At 42.0% G+C, this 21783-nt stretch overlaps 2 protein-coding genes across 14 annotated transcripts in view; one reads left to right on the top strand and one right to left on the bottom strand.

Annotated features, from left to right (window-relative positions):
• The window catches only part of Sgcg (sarcoglycan gamma), a 59155-nt gene extending 55598 nt beyond the window's left edge, over positions 1-3557 (top strand). For 4 of the 9 annotated variants that reach the window (XM_031362355.1, XM_031362358.1, XM_031362356.1 and 1 more), the window contains one exon: positions 11-421. In XM_031362355.1, coding sequence (XP_031218215.1) covers positions 11-262 — 252 coding nt within the window. In that variant the 3' untranslated portion in view covers positions 263-421. Of the gene's footprint in view, positions 1-10; positions 429-2835 lie in introns of those variants that run through there. The other 5 variants (XM_031362359.1, XM_031362360.1, XM_031362363.1 and 2 more) reach the window with 4 other exon arrangements.
• Positions 3558-8519: 4962 nt separating this feature from the next.
• Positions 8520-21783, bottom strand: part of Sacs (sacsin molecular chaperone) — a 97614-nt gene continuing 84350 nt past the window's right edge. For all 5 annotated transcript variants that reach the window (XM_031362982.1, XM_031362981.1, XM_031362985.1 and 2 more), the window contains one exon: positions 8520-21344. In XM_031362982.1, coding sequence (XP_031218842.1) covers positions 9787-21344 — 11558 coding nt within the window. In that variant the 3' untranslated portion in view covers positions 8520-9786. The remainder of the gene's footprint in view (positions 21345-21783) is intronic.

Raw genomic sequence — 21783 nt, 5'->3', positions numbered from 1 at the left:
GGCAGTTCAGTTCACAGGGCAGCAGGCAGCAGCAGCTCCAGTCACTAGCAAACACTTCACGGATACCCCAGCAGTCCGGTTCAGTAGTCGGGATAGCAAACAGGAATCAGAAGCGGAGGGACGATCTAGCAGAGACGGCCAGGTCTCAGCCTCTGTCAGTCAGCAGGAGGGACCAGGAGGAACGCCAGGAGTTCTCGGCTGTGTCTCTCTCAGAGAAGCGAAGATCAGCAAAGACACAGACACACAAGCGTTGCACAGCTAGCTGTACCAGCAAGCCAAGCTCTGTCTCCGTCACTCTGTCGAGTCCTATTTATACTCTCCTAACATCACATGTCCTCCCCATGTGCCCTGCCTCACTCAGCACGTGTCTTGCCTCAGCACATGCAACCATCAGCCAGAGTCCACAGAGTCCTGACAAATACAGCTCACCTACGCAATGTAAGGCGGACTAATACATGTGTGTTGTCAGTAAAGAATCCTTCATCAGGTGTCCTTTCACATGTTTTTGTTTGTTTGTTATTTTGTTTGTTCGTTTTTTTAGCAGAACATCCTCTCCTGTGTCTGCTTCAGTGAAACGTTCCTTCACAAGTCTTCCTTTAACCTTTCACCTGTGTCCACTTCAGGAAAACACTCCTTCATGTGTTTGCCCCAGCAAAACACCATCCGACACAACTGACTCTCCAAAGAACCCTTACATTTCCACTTCACGCGCGTGTGTGTGTGTGTGTGTGTGTGTGTGTGTGTGTGTCCTATGTCACTAGCGCAGTGGAGGTGCATGGTTACCCGCTCCCTCAGCTATGTCCTAGGCTTGCACCAGGGACAGTTAGCAGAGACTACTTGCAAAGCCCAGTGCAGGAAAAACAGAGCCCAGGGATGTGGCAAATCGGGAAGCCTGGGCCCCGTGCTTTACCAGTCCTATGCTATAAATATATATTGCTGCCTCTCTGTGGCTGTCTCCTCATTAAACAAATGGGGGAAATGTTTGCTTAACCACGTCTTGTGGTCTTGAGACACTAGTGTAATGTTTTGAATTGACGTTCATTTAACATGGATAGGAAAGTGTAGTTAGAGTGTACTGTGATGTCCTAAAGGTCATGGGGAGTCACTTCAGGTACGTGGAGAGAATCTAGCCAATGACAGCTTACAGCAAAGACATGATCTTCATCTACAAACTGAAACTTAAGGAACTTAGGAGATCCACCACTGGCAAGGTCAAAGATGGAGATCAAGGGTTTTGTAATCTTACAATCGAGACCCAGTATTATCACACACTGCAAGAAGCTTCGGTTTTTAAATGGCCGTATTTCCATCTGTGAAATCCTGCAGTGTTTTTGCATGTAGTCCACAATGGGACCTATAATCCCAGTTGCCATTCCCCATGACTAGGAGCTGAGCACAGCGGGGATAGATGTCTGGACTCCTATCTAACAGAGTGAGCAGCAAAACACAGTGGGCTGTCAGTGGAGGGAAAGAAATGCATGGACACAATTAACCTACAAGCCACAAAACAGGAGAAGCAGGGAGGCCCAGTTAACAGCCTACCAGGGAAAAGCAAGTACTCAAAGATTCCCTGGCTCTGCACGGTGCCCACTGGACTGCGTCTGCCATGGGAAAGGCCACACAGAGTAAGCTGTCTGTCCTGTAGCAGTGCTGACAGCTCATTAGGAGATGGGATTTCTGGTTGAGAACTGGAGGAAGGAAAGAGAGCTCTAAGCGGTGGACAATGAGGACACGCTGCCAACCTACAAAGTACCCATTTCCTTTCAACCAGTGGTCCTGGGAGGAAGGGGACTGTTCTCAAATCCTTAGAAGAATGGTTTCTGCTAAGAAAGAGCCCCATCAATGGTTCTTTGCTAGTGTTCCTATTTAACCAAACCTGGTGGTTGCTTCAGTCTTCAGGTCTAGTCCATTCAATACTTAAGAGAAGACAGAGGGTTTCAAATAACATTAAGAGTTTAGAGAAACGGTTAACAGCTAGTCAGGTGAATTCATCTCTCCTAAGGGGAGGAAAATCACAAACTAAATCAGGAGAAAGTCTGAGATCCATAGGTAAAAATAAAGATGAACTCATTTCTGTGGATTGCACGTTATCCTAAAAAGGAGGAGACAAATTAACGTAAATTCAGCATGGATCACAAGTGTAAATTAGCACAACAATTCTGTCAGTTTTGTCAAATAACTTCAAAAGGCATTTAAAAATAAATAAATAAATAAATAAATAAATAAATAAGGGGGCTGGTGAGATGGCTCAGCAGGTAATAGCACCGACTGCACTTCCGAAGGTCCTAAGTTCAAATCCCAGCAACCACATGGTAGCTCACAACCACCTGTAATGAGATCTGATGCCCTCTTCTGCTGCTGTCTGAAGACAATTAGTGTACTTATTTATAATAATAAATAAATCTTTAAAAATAAGTAAAGGAAGGAAGGAAGGAAAGCAATACAGAACTGAAAAGCAATCTAGTTTACTGAACTAATTGTAAAACAATGGGTCAGTTTTCCCACATAGGGGTAAAGGAAAATATGGCCTCTCTCCACACTGGAGAAGGATGCTCAGCCTGACCTGCACAAAGAATTGAACTCCAGTTAAAAGAAGCAGGTCATTTCCAATAGGATGTGAGCACAGGCTGGTACCCAGCTGGGCCATTCTGATAGGATGCAAGCACAGGCAGAGCTGGGCCATTCTGATAGGCTGCGAGCACAGGCAGGTACCAAGCTCAGAACCCATTTTGTTTTCCAGGGAAGGAAACTCCTTTCTTGGAATATGCTGGGCATATGAATTCCCCTTGGTGCTATTCCTTCCTCTTTCCTCATCTCTCACCTTCTCCCAAACAGCTGGTGCTCGATGCTGAAACTGTGGGTTTGGCCAAGTTGAAGCAGGGGACACAGGGTCCCTCTGGCAGTTCTAATGGGTTCTATGAGATCTGTGCATGTCCTGATGGGAAGCTGTACCTGTCTGTGGCTGGGGAGGCCACCACCTGCGAGGAACACAGCCACATCTGTCTCTGACCACTGTCTCTTCTGCAGCACACCTACGATGTCTTGATGAGATGAGAGCTGTGGCCTCAGCCTTCATGGAGTTAGAGGGCTCACTGCTAAAACACGTGAAAGCATAGAGGGAACTATGTGTCCAGGGAACTGTTGGGCCCAAACGACCTGGCTTCAGAACAGTACAAAGAAATGTCAGGAATGTATTCACTGTATTCATTTTTCTAGCCTCCTCCAGATCTCTCACGATGAACTGCCATCCGGAAACAATTTATTGTACTCAATGGTAGACGTCTGTCTCCTCCCATACGTATGGTTGGCTGGCAGATTCTAAAATGCCCCAACTGTGCACACCTCTTCCTTTAGATTAAACCTCAAGTGTTCCCTTCAGGTGAGTGCAATGTGTCAGATTTCACCAAGAGATCTCCAGGGTTTGTAGGGAATTTGAGGTTGATGTGATTTTCAATGAATTCCCTTGGTGTGGAAAGAAGTTAAGGAAAGAAATTACACAAATTTACTCATGCTTTTTATATAATATTTATGAGCAATAAAGATGGCACTTTTCCAGAGCAGAGTTTAAAAGTGTCTTATTTCCCTTGGTACGCACAACTCTTCTGGGTAGGTATTCATTTTCCTCAAATTATTGACAAAGACAGGCTAGCCAGTCATGAGGCTCAAGTGCCAGGTAACTACTGAGATTAACTCAAAATGTGAGCCTAAACTGGTACGGGCATTTTCCCTCGGAGAGCCCCGAAACACTCACTGCACCCAAACACCAACTACAATAGCTGAAAGCATAGATACATGATGCTAATTGGACGTATTTAGCTGATGCTCCAGGGCCTTCCTCTCCCAGCATCAAAGAAAGTGCTGAGCCTCTGCCTGCCAGGCCTAGTGCTGCCTTCCACAAACAGGCAAGAAAGGGTGAAGCTGCCTGGAAGCAGCCATGCAACTTCGGCAAACAGGCAAGGCTGGGTGCAGCTGCATAGAGGCAGCAATGCATGTGGTCTGTGGAAAGCAAGCCAGTAAGCAGCACTCCTACATGGCGTCTGCTTCAGTTCTTACCTCCATGGTCTTGCCTTGAGTTCCTGCCTTGATTTACCTTCACGACAGACTGTGATGGGGACATGCAAGCTAAAATAAAGTCTTTCCTCCATGGGTTGCCTTTGGTCATGGTGTTTCATCCCAGCACTAGAAACTGTGAGACAGAAATTGGTACAGAGAGTGGGCTATTTCTCTAACAGACCAGACCGCGTGTTGGGGGAGGGTTGTGGAAGGATTTTGAAGCCTTGGGCTAGAAAAGCCATTGAGTGTTCAGAGCTTAGTGCGCTGTTGTGGGAACTTTAGAAGATAAAGCTGAGAGCTCCCAGATGATGGAGGCCTGAACTGGCAAGTTTCAGAGAGACGTTCGACAGTCCCCTCAAAAACTTGTTCGGGGCTGGCTATATGATTTTGAATTAAGAGCTGCTAAAGTGAAAACTTTGCTCTGCTGGGAAAATCAGAAGGGGTCATTGGAGGCTGAAGAATCAGCTGTGATTGCAAAGGACCAGCATCACTAGGCAAAATGTCCTGGAAGAGCCTTGCGCCACTCCGGATCACAGCTTCTCTGTGCGTTGGCACTGAGGAAACGTCCCATAGATTTTGCTTCAGTAATGCTGGTTTAACTAATTAATTTTAAAATCAAGGTCAGCACATTGAAGCGGTAATCTGGAGAGGCCAGGCTGTCCCTTGTGCTGGCACATGAACTTGGTAACGTGTAAGAGTCTCCCAGGTCTCTGCTCCAAAGCCTCAAGGGGTCACGGAGAACAGCTGAGGCTGGGTGCCATGAGAGGGCAGGAGAGGCTATTGGTGAAGGCACAGCCTCAGTTACAGTAGAAGCCCCAGTATTAAAGGAGTCACAGAGAGAAGTTGCCATTTGGCACCATGTGGCAGGGGCAGGGTCCCTGGAGAGAAGCCATCTGAGGGTCCTGGTGAAGGTGCCATCCAGATGCAGCAGAGACCCCAGCATTTTGGAGATGCCAGTACCATGGGACAACCATCAAGACCAAGCTGCATCTGTGGTGTGAAGCCGGCCTGAGTCTAGAAGACAAGTCACATGTGCTGTGTGGATGGCAGGGCAGAGAAGATGGCTGCACGGACACTGGTTTCACAGCAAACTGGAGGCTCCACCTCCCACAGCAGCCTGTATAATGGACACTGAAGGTTTGAATAAGAATGGCCCCCGTGAGCTCATGTATTTTACGTCTTGGTCATCAGGAAGTGGTAGTACCTGAGAAGGATTGGGGGTATGGCTTTGTTGGAGGAAGTGTGTCACAGGGGTTGGGCTTTGGGTTTCAAAAGCTCAAGCCAGGCCCAATGGCTCTCTCTTTTCTGTTACCTGTGGATTTGGATGTAGAACTCTCAACTCCTTCTCTATCACCATGTCTGCCTGTGTGCTGCCATACTTCCTGCCATGGTGATGATGGAATAAACCTCTGAAACTTTAAGAAAGCTCAATTAAATGCTTTCCTTTATTAGAGTTGCTGTGGTCATGGAGCCTCTTTGTGACAAACACTAATACAGAAGTCAATGACTGATTAAGACAGACACACACCGTTTTCTGAAGGCTGCCAAACTCATATGGGCAGAGGTATGGTGGCTGAGCTCTTGTTCAATTCACCCATCTATCTGTAAATCACTGTATAGCAAGTGAGGGCAGAACTCCTCATGTTTTCCAGTAGTATCTGTTTTGTATGGCTGTGTCCCTTCCCTGATTTAAAATAGCAGTGGGTGTAGACTGGCTTCAACCACTCCCTAGATGTTTCAAATTTCACTATCTACACACATAGTGTGGTACACAAACGAACATCAAGTGTAAGCCAACATTTTAAATAGTGTGAGCTCTGTTTGAAAAGCACATTGGTAATGGAGTATACACACTTTATTTCTGGCTTCTTAGAGACTATGGCTTTGCATTCAGAACAGGTAGGAAATGGCAACCAGTTTAGGAACCAAAGTGTTGAGAAATTCCATCTGCAGAATGAGCACCAGCTTCTACTCAGTAGGTGGTCCAGTGGATTCTATACTTTTGCAGTTACCAGGCTATGCCAGGCAGTGAATCTCCTCACATACATCTACTGGTTCTAACTGATACATGGTAACTAAAACCTATTGTCTTAGTCAGGGTTTGTATTCCTGGATAAACATCAAGACCAAGAAGCAAGTTGGGGAGGGAAGGGTTTATTCAACTAACACTTCCACATTGCTGTTCATCACCAAACAAAGTCAGGGCAGGAACTCACACAGGACAGGAATTTGGAGGCAGGAGCTAATGCAAAGGCCATGGAGGGTGTTACTTACTGTCTTGCTTCTCCTGGCTTGCTCAGCTTGCTTTCTTATAGAACCCAAGACTACCATCCCAGGGATGGCACCACCCACAATGGGCCCTACCCCCTTGATCATTAATTGAGAAAATGCCTTATAGCTGGATCTCATGGAGGCATTTCCTCAAGGGAGGCTCCTTTCTTTGTGAAAACTCCAGCTTGTATCAAGTTGACACACCTACCATGACTGCCAATTTCTGCTGGAACTACAAATGTGCCATGGGGTTTGTATAAGGCATTTATAGAGCACAGCAGCATTGATGGAACAAATGCCCTCTATCCCCAAGATAATTGTGAGCAGCTGAACTGGGGACCGTTGGAAGAGCATCCAGGGCTCTTAACCACTGTTGTAAACATTTCACTGGAGTAATTCTTGGGCTCATCATTCTTGTCCTTCACACCACTTGCACTGTGCAAAAGCTCGCCTGATTCAGCCAGGACACCCATCCTTGCTGGTGCCCTGTCTCATCCACAGTGAAGGTATTAGTCCTATCCCATCTTAACTGAGAGCTACAGGAGCACCTGCTTTGGGAATCTAGTTTCCATTGCCATTTTTTTTTTTAAAGCAACTATCTTTTTAAAAGCTTAAGAGAGTAAAACATACAAATTTATTCAGGGCAGAAATTCTTTATTCTCAATTTCAAACTCTAAAAATACCTGAAAAAAAAAAAAACCTTTTCAAACATATCTGCTGCTAAATTAGTGATGAAATCTGACCTCGATTCTGCAAGACTATTTATGAAAATTTTGTAGTCAAACTAACGTGGATAGCCACAGGCTTACTGCAGAGGATTGTAGGGTGTTGTCAAACCCCATAAAGATATTTCATTAAAACCATACATGATCTCTTGAGAGGTGGCTCAGCAGTTGAGAGCCCAGCATGTTCTTCCAAAGGTCCCCAGTTCAGTTCCCAGCACCCACATGATGGCTCATAACAACCTGTAACTCCTGTTCCATGGGATCTAATTCTTCTGAACTCCTTGGGCACTGCATATATGCACATGGTACACAAACACATGCAAGTAAAACACTTATACATATAAAATAGTAAATTAAAATAAATACGTTTAAAAACTAAAACAACAGTGGTGGTGCACGCCTTTGATCCCAGCACTTGGGAGGCAGAGACAGGCGGATTTCTGAGTTTGAGGCCAGCCTGGTCTACAGAGTGAGTTCCAGGACAGCCAGGGCTACACAGAGAAAACTTGTCTCGAAAAGCCAAAAAAAACCAAAAAACAAAACAAAACAAAACAAAAAACAAACAAACAAACAACAACAACAACAACTACAAAAACCTAACAAGCTCTAAAATTAGTTGACTGAAGTGAAAACCTGAAACATCCTGGATCCAAGAATTCATGTGAAGAATTGTGGACCTGTGTTGTTTGTAGTTTGTTTCCAACTACATCAACTATTACCAAGGCCAGACAGAGAAATTCTAAGTGCTGAATCTGAGCACCAAAATAGCACACTTTTGAAGTAAAGTAGAATGGGCCAGAACCACACGGAATGAGTCAGCCCTCAGTCACTTAACTTCAGAAGTCTGAAAGACAAAACATTTCCAGGAAGTTAGGGCTCAGATGTGAACCAGCACCAAGCACAGGGCTGTCCTGAGACACAGGAACTGCCAAGAGATACCAGATATGGCAGTTATTTTTAAACCCACCCCAACATATATATCAACTAATTCTGTTCCCTTCAGAGTTGAAGCAAGCTCTTAAGCAAATCAGTGAGTACCTAGCAAGGCTGCGTCCATCATGTACTTTTACATCAGTTAACCATGATAAAACCTACATCCCAGCGTAGAACATACAGGACAGTGCTATCTCCAAACTCATGATGAACACATACACATGCACACCAAAAATCTCAACAGGAGAAAACAAAGTTTGATCTCTAACAAACTATTTCTTAAGAAATACCCCAAGGGCTAGAGAGGTGGCTCAGCAGTTAAGAGCCATGACTGCTCTACTGGAGAACTCAGGGTCAGTTCCCAGCATCCACAAGGTGGCTAACATGTTATTCCAGTTCCAGTGGATCTGATGCTCTCTTCTGGCCTCTGAGGGCACTGCATACAGGTGGTACACAGATACATGCGGGCAAAACACCCATACTCATAAAATAAAAATAAAATCTCAAAACAAAAGTTTTAAAAATAACCAGGCAAAATGATTTTCTATATACATTTTTTATTAAAATCATGGCACTTAATATTAACAGCAGAAATATTCATGATTCACATCCAGAAGCAATTAACATTCCCTTTTACAAATGAAGTAAAAAAAAAAAAACTAACATATTTTGTATGTAAGCCCTTAATTGCATAAAATATATTTAGCATCATTTACAGCCAGTGCATTTACATAAGCTATTATTTCCTTTCTTTGACTTTATGCAAAAGAATATGTTAAATATGCATGTTAGGTCTTTTGAACATTATGAAAATTAAATGTCAGTTCTCAATCACTCGCGGAGGACAGTACAAGCTGATAATTCCCTTTGTAAACTTCTGCATATCACCTCAACAATTTGAGCAATTTTAATGTGCATAAAGTAAAAATGTTTAAATTCCCACTAAGTGCCATATTGAAAGACAGTTGGATTTTTTTTTTCACTGCAGCACCTTTAGACAAAAGATTGCATCCTGTTCAGCCAACTATAGAAATTACGACATCTGTGGAAAATATGTACACAAACTGCAATGTCCTTTGCTGAATGTCATGTTGGGAAGCAGTTTTAGAAGCAGTATCTGGTACTGTGAAGCAGCGCTCTGAGACTTCCACAGGTCATCTTCATGAGTCAGGAAGCCCACAAACACAAGGAAGAAAAACTCAAAACAAGGCCGGAAAGTGCAGCCAGCGCACTCCAAGGGCCATCTCCATACTCTTAGTCAAGTAATAGTCAGGATTAAATACTGGACCACTTTAAATGCCCAACTAAAGACGTGAAACTGCAACAACTTCACAATCAGATCCTGCTGATAAGAAGATAACGCATCTAAAAGTGTCCACTTAAAAAGTGATAAGCCCTCAAACACAATTCCCCTCACATGTCCAAATCGGCCTGTCCAGTGTTTCTTTAAATACTTCAAAAACATGTTTAAAAACATAAAATCAACTCCCTCCTAACCAGAGACATGTGCAGACTCCTATCTAACAAACTGCTAAGCTTTGGTTACATAAAGTGCAGTTCAATAATGTGCCACCCAATTGTTTAAACACACCTAGAAACTCTGCAGCTCACTGCCAACTTCAAAATCGGTTTTCAATTGTTTTAGGGTTTCTGTTGAGAGTCAAACAGCTTCAAAACGCTTCACTTTGAACACTGCTGTGTGCTTCACAATTCCTAGACACTGGCAATGAAGCTGAATGAAGTGCAGCGATTCGTGTTTGTGCTATAACACATTCAAGAGCTGGCTCTGCTTTTTTCTTTATGTTCATACCTTTTGTTGTATAAAATTTTCAAGTTTTATGATGATACAGGCAGTACATTCCATCACCCTCATGGCAACCTCAGATGTGAACCTGTCATTGGGGATCTGTGGGAAAGGAAGCAAATCAGGGTACCTTGTTTTCAAGCTGTCTACACCATATGCTTCCAACGTGTGCACATCGTTTGTCAGTCCTTCCAGCTGCTGGCTGTACTCCTCTATCTTCTGAGCAAGTGCCGTTGGCTTCACATCTTTATCAGACTTCCCCCTGACAGCATAGTCGGCTGCAATCAGAGCTAGCTTGGTGGAAAGGTAGCACTTGAAGCACACCCATTCGTTGGCGTTTTTGTGAAGGTCATTCCTGGCAGCCGAGAAGTTTGCTCTGGCTTGTCTTAACCATCTCCGGGCTTCCACTGGATTGCCCACAGACTTGAAGGTGGGAGGAACAAAGAATCTCTGAGAGTATGTCTGTCCAGCAGAGGGAGGGCATTTCTCTTTACTTTGTTGTTGCCTTTCAGATTTATGACTTGTGGCTTCTTGATTCCACGAAGTATAAAATCTTTGAAATGAGTACTTGTCTGACTGAAACCGGGATGCAGAGGTTGAAAATGTTCTTCTTGAAGCTCTGTCTGCATTTTGATCCAGAAAAGCCTGTTTTTCTAATCTGTTGATTTCATTCTGCAGATGCTTGAACACTTCATTAGCAATATCATGATTTTCTGGATTTTTGTCAGGGTGCCACTTCAAATACAAGCGTCTAATGATCTTTTTCCGTTCTGATTCTGGAAGCTTCCAAGCTTGCTCTACCACTGATGTCACTTCTTTTAAGATTTCTGGTAAAGCATTCACCTTGAGCTTTCTGGGAGAGTGGTGTTTGGAGGAGGGAGACTTGTGGCTCTCCTTGCCAGAGAAGAGAGGAGGGATGCTTCTCAGGCCAGGAGTCAGGAACTCTGTGGGGCTTGTTGGCGTGGTGGGAGCACTGTCTCTGTTTTGGGAGCTTTCATCAGGCCTTGAGAACTTGTACAGATCAAGAGAGCTGACTATCTTATATTCACTGTAGCCAATATCAATCTGATAGATCTTTCCTAAGAAGCTAGTATTGTCAGCATCTTCTCTTTCAACTTCTTGAACAATAATTGCATATGTGTATGTTGGCTGGTATGACCCATAGATGTCACCACCTTCAGCATCCACAAGGTACCCAACATATTCCCCAGGATAAAAAACATTCATTGGATCCATAAGTAGTGTGTAATGGATCTCAGCAGGTATTGGTGTGCCAGGCATGGGCAGCTCCAGTTTTGATGGCTCAGAGGAGTCATACTTCACCCCTAAACTGTCAAGCTTCTCACTGATCCTGTAAATGTCATTGCATCCCAGCATAGCAATTAAGTATGACGTGTCAGAAATCAAATTGTCAGTTGCTGATTTAAGAGTCATCGCTAAGGCTAGCAGGAAGTTAATGTCTTTGCTGTCTGAATGCTGAATGTAGAGCAAGATGACTGCATTGCCAAACCGCTTTAGAAAGGCGAAGGTTTCACTCCTGCTATGGGGAATAGGATTAAAACCTTTAACCCTTAATGTTGTCTGAAGTTTCTCAAAACAGGAAACTTTCAGCCCTTCTCTTAGAGCTTTGCAAAGCCGTATGGCTTTTTCTTCATTGGCCAGGAAAGCATTATCATTTTCATGCTTCATGATTCGAATGAGTCCTGTGATGAACTGCTCTGAAGACAGGAGGAGCTGCAGTCTCCCCTGAAGAGAGCACAGTGCGCCAAACTGGCACACTTTGGGGGTCTCCTCATCCAGCTGCTCTTCAAGGATGCTGCTCAGTAGACGAGGCCGAAGCTTTTGAGGGAAGAGCATTATCAGCTTAGTGTGAAACCCGTGGTCCTTCCCTAAGTAGCACTGGCTAAGATCAACTAGCATCTGCACGCCAATATTACCCTGGATTCTACTCTTATAATGTGGCGCATCATCGAACACCAAGATGCTTGACTTCACCAACCTACCATCCTGGCTCGGAAGGTAGAGTGCAAGGTCCCGGGCATTCTCTAGATCACTCCTCACCTTGACCGAATCATTTTGTAGACTCTTGAATAGGCCAGAAACCACTCTCTTAACTGTACGCATTTCATTAGGATCTAACTGCTTTCCTTCAGAGTTTTTGAATATTCGGCTTAATACTTCAACATATTGCTTAGTTGAAATGATATCTTCAGTACCTAAATGTTTGAACAGCTGATGAAAAGTGCCAAGCTCTAAAGGCAGCTTGTACAGATAGGGTTTAAAATCAGCCTCATATTCCAGGTTTATCACTACTTCCTCAGGCTTCAGAAGTTTCCAGCCATCTTCTACCATTACAAATGCCACACCCCGAAGCTGAAAACGGAACTCCCGTTTTTCTGCACTGAGAAATTCATATATGCTCCTTAGGACCTTTGCTCTAGTTTTTACCATTTCTTCATCCAAAGTTGTTATGTTGCATATGTTTCTGCAATTATTAATGACCTTATCAAGGGGGGGATCCAGGTTAACATTAAGCATATTTAAAACTTGTTCGAGCTGTTCCTGTGGAGCAAGGTCACTGCCTTCTTGCTCTTTGATGCTCAATGGTGTGGCTTTCTCTGGAAGAATAGGGCAAGATGTCCACAGCAGCTGGAGTACATCACATTGCTTGAACTTTGGATTCACTTGTGCTCCATTGAACTTTATAAGAGGAAGTGTTCCGTTTACCTCCTGGTACTGAGGGTGAAACCGAATGTACTCAGCAGGGGCCCGTTCAGGACACAAGAATGGTATTAAGGACAGTTCTTTCAGAAAGTTTCCAGATAACAAGTCCATTCGTTCCTGGAATATGTGATGGAGAAGGATGTCAACTGTACTTTGCAGCGTTTCTTTAGACCAGTTTTCTGTATTTGCCCGCACGCTGATTTCCTTGGCAAACTGTAACAACTGCTGCTGGGAAAGCACGTGCTTTAGTCCAACATTTCTCAAGAATTCCACCCAGGATGTCATAAATGCAACTTGATTTTTAGGTTTTATTACTTGCTCCAATTTTTTAAAGAACTCTTTAGGAATAAACAGTTTTTCAGGAAGCATAACTTCAAAAACTCTCACAGTTCTATCATAGAAATGCTTTGCTTGCTTTAGGCGATTGTTGGCATCATGGATAATCAATAAGCTTTCCAGTTTTTCAAAAAGTTGCTCCTTAATCTCGGATGGCTCCTCAATGCTTGCCAATCTATTCTTCAGATAGATCAAGTGCTCTAACTTTGCATCATAAGAGAGATTTTCAATTTTTGGCAGAAGATGTTTCAAATACACCTCCAGATCATCTACCGGCACACAGCCAAGCACCTCATACAGTTCTTTTAAATGTACCTTTTCTTCAAGAAATGCAGATGATGATGACTGTGTCCATTTTTCCACTTCAGCTGAAGGAATACTTTTGGTAAGCACATAGCACGTTCCAAATTTTGCAATGCTCATATAGCGGCCACTGATGGATTTGTAGCATGGAAGGGACTTTAAAATTTTTATGTCATCTTGGGACATCAAATGACTCAAATTACAATTGAAATACATCAAAAGTGCTTCAAAGTCATTTTCCATTAGTTTTTCAGTTCTGAATGTTGACGTCTGAACCATATAATGTACAGCCTTCAAGATGCTTGCAGGGCTCTCTATGTTTGCTGTGTGGCATGACAACAGAGGAACTAGTGCACTGTCTTTAGAGCAGATTTTGTTCAAAGCCAGCTGAATACAGCCAGCTTTCATCAGAGCGTGAAAAACCTTATCACTCTGAGCATTCGGGAACACAGCAATGTGCATGAGGCTCAGCGGAATCAGCACATCTCCCTCGGGAACCACAAGCTGACTGGCTGACACGGTAAACTTTGTTCCTGGAAGCAATGCCCAGTCTTTAAGGATGTCAACAATGACATCAAAAGCTGGCTTTGGTTCTTCCTGATCATCCGTCACACTTACTGATTCACTGATAAAATGCCATGCATTCTTAAGCCAAGATTCACTGGCAAAATTGTCTTTCCACTTTGCACAGTTTTTGGTCTTATACTCACGAGGCAACACAGAGGAGAGTAAGTCAGCAAAGCTGGAAATGTCAAACACTTTTGCAACTTTGCAGTTCAACAAAACACTACTGTATTTCAAGTATAAGGTGTTCATAAACAAGTCTTTACGTGATGGGATTAGTTCATGGTATGTTGTTAGAAACTTAGGCCGTTTACCATCAAAAATCTGCAAGACGCTGTCCAGTGTAATGAGCAGGGGCAGCCCCTCAACTTCAAACTCACTTTCTTCAGCATCTTTAAAACAGTAATCAACTAAAAGTTTTAAACTGTGAAAAAGTTTTAGGTTAGTTTGCTGAAGACGACAAGGCAGCTTCCCAATATGGCAATTGGTATCAGGAGAAGAGAAAGTCATTAAGAAGGACCTAACATCAGCAGGAGTCACATAGCTAACAGGGATATCCGCATCTACAAGGCAGTGGTAAAGGTTGGCAGTTTCATCACAGTTATAAACCAAATTGAAACCAATTTCTAAAAGCAGGTGCTTCAGTCTGTAGACATTCTCTGCAACTGTTTTGCGAGTTGTGATGTTATAATCTGCATTTTTGAGGTGCTGTAATTCATCCTGTAGCAAGTTATCAAAAAATGGTCTAGTTTTATTTGAAGTAGACATATTGATCCAAGTAATTATGACTGCAGAGTGCAAATCAGAGCCATCAATATTTGGAGCCCGAACAACAGGCAAAAGACGTTTCATGTCTTCATGAATGCAACTGTAAAGTGCTTTTACTAAGCAGTATAAATCCGGCTGCAGATCCAGCCTGTTAACTGGAAAGAAGGACAGAAACTTCTTTAATGTGTCCTTTACAACATGAATGGGTGTGTTCTGTAAAACTGATAATGTTGGGTCAGAACCAGGGAAATATCGTTTTTTTAACTGGATTAGTAATTCAACATATGCAGGCGCTATTAAGGCTGTCATTAAACTATTGTTCCAGTCACTGCGAACACCAACCCCATTATCATCACGCCACAAGTTTCTTCTGGCTGAATCTAGAGCAAAGTGGCCATTCACATGAAATGGCAGCCCTGTCTCCAAAGAGAGAGGCAGAAAGCAGAAGGCTCTGTGGGGCTTTTTATAATTGTGAGTAATGCAGGCAGCTACTCCACCACGTGGGAAGAGGGTGATATCTTGGTTCTTGTGAGCTGATATAACACTCTTGGATACTTTGTCCATACTTGAAAATCCTGATCGATTACAGATGAGCCATGTGGTCAGATTTCCTTCAGAATCTTCAGTATCCATAGTATAGGTTATTTGTTGAACTGGTATGTCCTTAAGCTGTCTCTTTTTAGTAACACTGTCAATTACAGAGGCGTGGAATTGTTTCCTTTTCAACCGGTCTCCATCGGTGATCTTGCCTTTTACTGAATAGAGCACATTCAGACCTCCTGTGGCCTTATCTATTTCACAAATAGATATTTTTTCCATGTGATTAAGAAACATTAGAAGTTCTGCACCATCAGACCTTAATTTGTCCAAAAGATTCTGGACCATTCTGTCTGATGATGGAACTGAGGAAATTTCTGAAACCTGTGCCATTTCTGCATTACGAAGAGGAAATCTAAACATTGTACAATTGTCCAGTTTAAAGTGGTTTCCTAAGTAAAGATCTAGAACATCTGAGAACTGGGTTCTAAAGTCTGCATCCAAATCTCTAAACATGCGTCCAGGGCTAACTGATGTGGCTCCTGGTGCATATCTGGCATGGGGATCAAAAATACACAGGATGTCATTGCCAGAAATAAAAGAAGGGCAGTCTGTAATGTGATACACAGAATTGAACCCGATTCCATATTGTCCTGTTTTGCAAGGATTTCCTTCTTTGGTGCCTTTCCCAAGATTCTGAATTCCTCTAACATCATCTTCTGTAAATGGCTGGTTGTTGTAAACACACAGTGCTGGCCCTTGCAGTGGGGCCCACTTATCATCAAATATCCGGTCAACAGGATGCTGTCTAGGATCAAACACAAAGCAGATCTCTGTGGCCTTTGCATCATCAGCATTTTGAAGAAGCTCTTTCAGCATTTCCTTTTCTGAAGGATAGGCATTGAGAATGCTCTTAATTCTGCTGGTCAGTTTTTCTTTCTGCCCAAATTCTGTACCTAGAGCTGTGAAACAGATGTTGGATGCATATCTTTCTAAGGCTTTATGTCTCTTTGGTATTGCACCAAGTTTTACAGCTACTTCCCGGGGTATGTCAGCATGGCAATACTTCACAGTGGAATCCTTTACTTTTATCCAGGGACAATCATTGTAGCATAACGACTTAGCAGGGAGCAGCAGCAGATTTGTATCTGGCAGTAATATTTTGCCATAATTTTTCTCACAGAATTCTTGTCTCTTTTCTCTAATGAGACTCCAGATTCCTTCACTGATTATTCGTCGGCAAAGTTGAAAATTCTCTTCTGTTATTTGTTTTTTTCCTCTTTCTTGATCAATAGACTCCAAAACTAGGGCAAAATCTTCAACAGTAAATGACTGCCGCACACCCACACTTTCAAAAAGCTCACGGAAATTATTTTTATACTTGTTAGGTAACTGATAAAGGTATGGTGCTGCTTCAAAATTCAAATGAAAAGAAACCTTTTCTGACTCAACATATACATTCTCAACCAGAATGAAACAAAATGGTTTTAGCTTTTCAATAATTGTTGCCTTGGCCACTTCATTCTGCAATACTGCTTCATGGAGGTACTTGTAGCAAGCATTGGTGATATTCTCCTGGTACAATGTAATGCCATCATCAACTGATTTTGCAACTTGCTTCAACTGGTTTATTACCAGATCAACTGTTGGCTTCTTTAGTAAACCCAAAAACTCTTTAACAGCCAATGACACTGAACCACAGCCTCTAAAGGAATGGGAATTTTCATTGAGAATTGGTTGCAAAAGACAGACTATATCTTGGTATTCAGCTGTGTAAAGGTCAGTTGATGCAAACATGGTTTCAGGCTTAAAACTGTTCCCTTTCCATTCTAAAGAAAAACCCGCTGGCTTTGTTAGAAATGGGAGGAAGGGAATGGTTTGATATTTTGCAGCAAAATCCTTTGCTCTAGGATCCCTTATTTTTAGCTTCTCATCAATTAGGCTTAGTAGAATACTACTCCTTAAGCAGGCAGCAGCATGGTCACTTTTATTAATCTCAGCTACGGATTCTGCACGCTCTAGCATGTCATCCCACAAAATATCATCTTTTGCCATGCCTAACTGAACGAGCTTAATCAAAATAATAGGGTTGAGGTAATCCTGTGTAGAGCCATAAGGGAATCTCCCATCTTTAGTATCAAATAACTTTGCAACTCGTCCTTCAGGATGGATAAGTCTTGAAGGCAAAACCAAAGGATGGCCCTCCAAGGAGCAAGGAACACAAGGGGTAACACGAAGAATTCCTGAGAACTCATCAAGTTTTTCATTTAGGACAAAATTCATCAGAGGATCTCTAAGTTCTGCTTCAATTTCCTGAATATTAGGAAAGAAGACTTCTGTAAAGAACTGCTTCTCTGAAAATGTATTTTCCAGCAGTATCTGTTTACAGCCAGCCTCTTCAAATCCTACCTTTACTGACGAAGGAAGCTCAACAGCACAGAGGTTTTTGGATCCTGTTTTCTTGAGGTACTTCAGAAATATCTTAAAGGCTGCTGAACCAACGTCCTTCCTTTGAAGTATAGAGTCATCTAGAAATCTCACATTCTTCATGGAAACCCACATAGACCCATCAGAGAAGACTCTGGTCAACTCCTTCCCCTTCCCATGAGCTATATCCTCATAAAATCCTTGACAGATCACAGAGAAGTCATCATGAACTAGATCAGGATCAGGCCACACAGCATAGTAAGTATAATCAGTCAGCTCACCACCAGTGGCTAGGTCCCGTAAGACACTGAGTGCTTGTAAGTAAGCTTTCACAATGACATGCCTCATGAATGTGGTATTCCATCGACCTTTTGTATCAGTCTTCCAGATTTCTTTCCTATTTGAAGTAACAGCAAAGCACCCATTGATGTGAATTGGCAACCCTGTTTTTATTCGTAGAGGTAAATAGCAAAACACTTCTCCTATGTGTGGTTTCACAGTCCACTTCTGCTCCTGGGCCTCATGCAAAAGAACCCCTACTGCCCCACAAGGAACCAGCCCTAATCTTCTTCCACTTTCATTCAAGGAAAACTTGAGAGCTTCTCCTGTATCCATGCATGTGCATATAAGCCACGTGGTACAATCTACTGTCTTTTGCGGCAACTCATCGGATGGCTTTTTTGATTGGCCAGACTTAGCCATTTCAAAGAGAGTAGCTGGGTCATCATCTGGACCTCTAAACAGGGGTGACTGTAAGTCGGCAATCCTCCTAAACACATGGTGAAATTCTTCGACTGTGATCTGAAGAATGCACGATGACTTTGGCACATCAGCGGGAAGCTTTTTGTTGCTGCTGCTACAAGTCTTCATGAGTTTAGCAGCTTCTTTTAAAACACTTAAAACGGGTGCATTCAATGCTTTGGAGGCACAAACTTTTTTCTTAATAATTATTGTATCTTGGGCTAAACTAGGATTGGTTTCTTCAATTTTCAAGTATTTCAAATACATTGAGTTTACACTCTGAGTAAAAATGATAAGTCTGTGCCCACAAAGACTAAATTCATCCACTAGGGAGTAAATATCTGCAGTGTTATAACAAGTACTGCTAACTTCACTCACTTTTGCTTCCTGCTGTGTTCTAAAGGACAGTCGGAAAAGAGTTCCATTGTAGCTGTAAGGAGCTTCTACAGCCAAGGGTAACTGACAGCCAAATACATCTATAAATGGTTTGAACTGATTGGGGAATTTCCTAAGTCTTTTCTGCTGCTTACTCCAATTAATTTTGATTCCAGGATTAGATCTATCTTTAATGTGCTTGCTGATATGATTTATGTTTGGATCAAACATTATCATAAATTCTCTGCTCATAATAATGGGAATGTCAGTAATGTGGTACACTGAATTAAAACCAAGACCAAATTTCCCAACCTTGTCAACTTCTCCCCTTTTTAAAGATTCTCCTAACCTGGTTATGTTTATGAAATCTGAATCTGAGAATTCAGAATTGTTGAATGACCACAGAGCAGGTCCATGACAAGCTGCCATCCCTGGGTCTAGGAGATTTTCCCTTATGTCCATATTTCTTCTCATATCAATCATGAAGCTGCATTCGGTGGCATTTGCATCATCAGCATTTTGAAGTAGCTCTTTAAAAATATCTGACACGGAAGGGTATTCTTCCAAAATATTTTTAATCCTTACAGTAAGAGGTTCTCTTTGCCCTGACTGCTCAAACCCCATATTTTCAGGATTGATCAGTCTTGTACTAAGGCACGGAACTTTTAGCCACTCTGCTGTTTTCATGGGTATGTCCTCATGTACCAAAATGATTGGTTCCACTGAATCTTCAAGCAAGTCATTGAGGTCATCAACTTTGATGTCACAATAACAGCATTCATGAATTGGCTTCATGACAAGTTTGGAAGGATTTTTGCTGTGATAAATAGGAACTGGTGTGTTAGGGCTTGCTGGAATCTGATTGCTATACAGCCATCTCATAATATTCAACATGAGATGAAGATTTTGTTTACTTTCTTCTTCACTCAACTCCTGGTCACTTTTGAGATAAACTTTCTGAATGACCATGGAAATATGATCTGATGTCAACTCTTCTATTGAGCCACAAGCCTTGAACAGCTGGTGGAATTTTGCCATGGTTTTAGGCACATTATATAAATAAGGCTGAAGATCCAGATCATGGATTGGCTTTATCACAGCCTGGGCAAGAGGACAAAAGTTTTTGCCAGTCCAAACCCATGGAAATTTCAAGGCTTTAAAAGAATCCTTCCCTTCACTCAGATGATCATGCATGAACCCATAAATTTCAAGCAAAATATGTTGGAACTGATAGTAATCTTCGTCACTAAAGGTTTTTGAAGTATACCAGTCAACAACAGTTTTAAAGTGTTTTAAGACAGCACTGATAGTAGGCTTTGTGAAGATGCTGAGCGCCTTCTCCAAGTTCACATGGACACTTTCAACAAGAGGAAGTGAGGAGCCTACTAGAACTGCATGCGCTGCATCACACATATCTGGAGGTGCACAAAGATTACAGAGATCCCCTTTCCAGACTAAGGAACCTGGATAATTTGGAGGTCTTTCCTTGCAGGCTGGAACCCATTTTATTTTCTTCAATGCCATCTTCCCTTCAGAAGACTGCAAGAGTGTATGGTTTTTATTCAAGACCAGTAAGAGTGTTTTGGCTTTCTTCAGGAGAACATCCTGATTCTGACAGGAACTGGCCTGTAAAGCTTCAATTTTTTTTGCCACTTGTACAACATCTTTCTCTTTTAGGCTGGCTTCATTTTTTAAGCCAATCTGTCTCAAAGAGTGAAGGATATCTGGTGAGGTAAAAATTGCAGGTGGGAAACAGGCTTCTTCTTCATTATAAAAAAGATCCCTTAGTACTTCTATATCAGGATCAAAGAGATCACCAGCTGCTACCACATGCTCCTGGGACATATGAATGAATTTTAGTGGCATTAACCAGTCAAGCACATTTGAATTCTCATTTTTAAGAGAGGATAGATTCTGAAGGATCCACAGCATAAGATGTGTTACCTCTTCCTGTGTATAAAATGCATTTCCAATATCTTTTAAAACAAACTTTAAACAGTTTGTAGTCTTTAATTTTTCAATTTTCAACATGTTTGCCAAACGAATGGTAGCTTCATCACTACTATCTATTACTGAAATTGATAGCCGTAGATCTGTTGGAAGCTTGGCAGTATGATCCAAAACTTTACATCCTTTTAATTTTGTGTAAGAGGAAATCCCTTGATCTGATGAGTGATTAATTCTTTTGAATATTGTCAATTCTTGAATTATTCTTTTCTCTTTTTCACTGGTATCAGTTAAGCTGGCCAAAAACTTTCTTAGAGCATCTTTGTGGGTTGGAAGTAATGATGCTATTTGATTACACAACTTCTGTAGTGGTATCTTCTCCATTATCTGCAGAACAGCACTTGGTAATGGGGAATGGATGTACTTTTTAACAAGCGGATGCTGAATAGAGGTATCTAATCTTTTCAGGACAATCCCTCCAAGTTTTTGTACAATATCTGCTAAGAATTCTGGAAGCTGAGCTTCAGTTTCATCATCTAAAATGACTACTGATGGGATCCTGAGTCTAATAAGTTCCACACACGTCTGATCTTCATCCAGTACAGTTCTGGGGATAAGTGGCATCTCATCAAATAAAGTCAAATCCTCCGAGAAATGTATATAGAGATTCTTCCAAACCATTTTAAGCCATGAAATGGATGGGTGATGCTTGTCTTCACTAAATGGATACCACTGAACCACCAACTCTCGACCCGGCCAGAATGTATTCATTACTTCTTTAATAAGACGTGCAAATCGCTCTGGATTTAGAAGCTGCAGCTGAGTACATGGTCTTCCTGTAGATCACACACAGAAATGTTATGCACAATTCTACCTTAAACTCTTCTAGTCTCAAATTTAAGATGCCACTAGAAAGCTGCTTAAAGTATAAGTAGACTAAAATAATTTTAAAATAACGATTATCTATATAGAAACTCATAATAACCTCTAAGAAAAGTCATTCCACAAAGTGCTTATTTTAAGTAAATATAAAAAGGTCATAAAATATGTATTCAAAAGTACCTAGTATTCTGCAGATGGAATCAGGAACAACAAAACAGTGTTTAATGCTTAGTTGTCCACAAGTAAAAGTACCAAAAATACAAATAAGATTTACATATTTTTTCATTTAATGGGTAATGAAATCTCATTGATAAGCAGATCCAACACAAATATGTTTGGAGTTGTTCTGTACTTTCAGCACCTCACCTGCACAGCTCAAAGTCAGCACAGAGG

Source organism: Mastomys coucha, unplaced genomic scaffold (assembly GCF_008632895.1).
Source record: "Mastomys coucha isolate ucsf_1 unplaced genomic scaffold, UCSF_Mcou_1 pScaffold9, whole genome shotgun sequence".
Taxonomy (NCBI): domain Eukaryota; kingdom Metazoa; phylum Chordata; class Mammalia; order Rodentia; family Muridae; genus Mastomys; species Mastomys coucha.
Note: the sequence above shows the minus strand (reverse complement) of the source record. Positions and strands in the feature narration are given on the sequence as shown.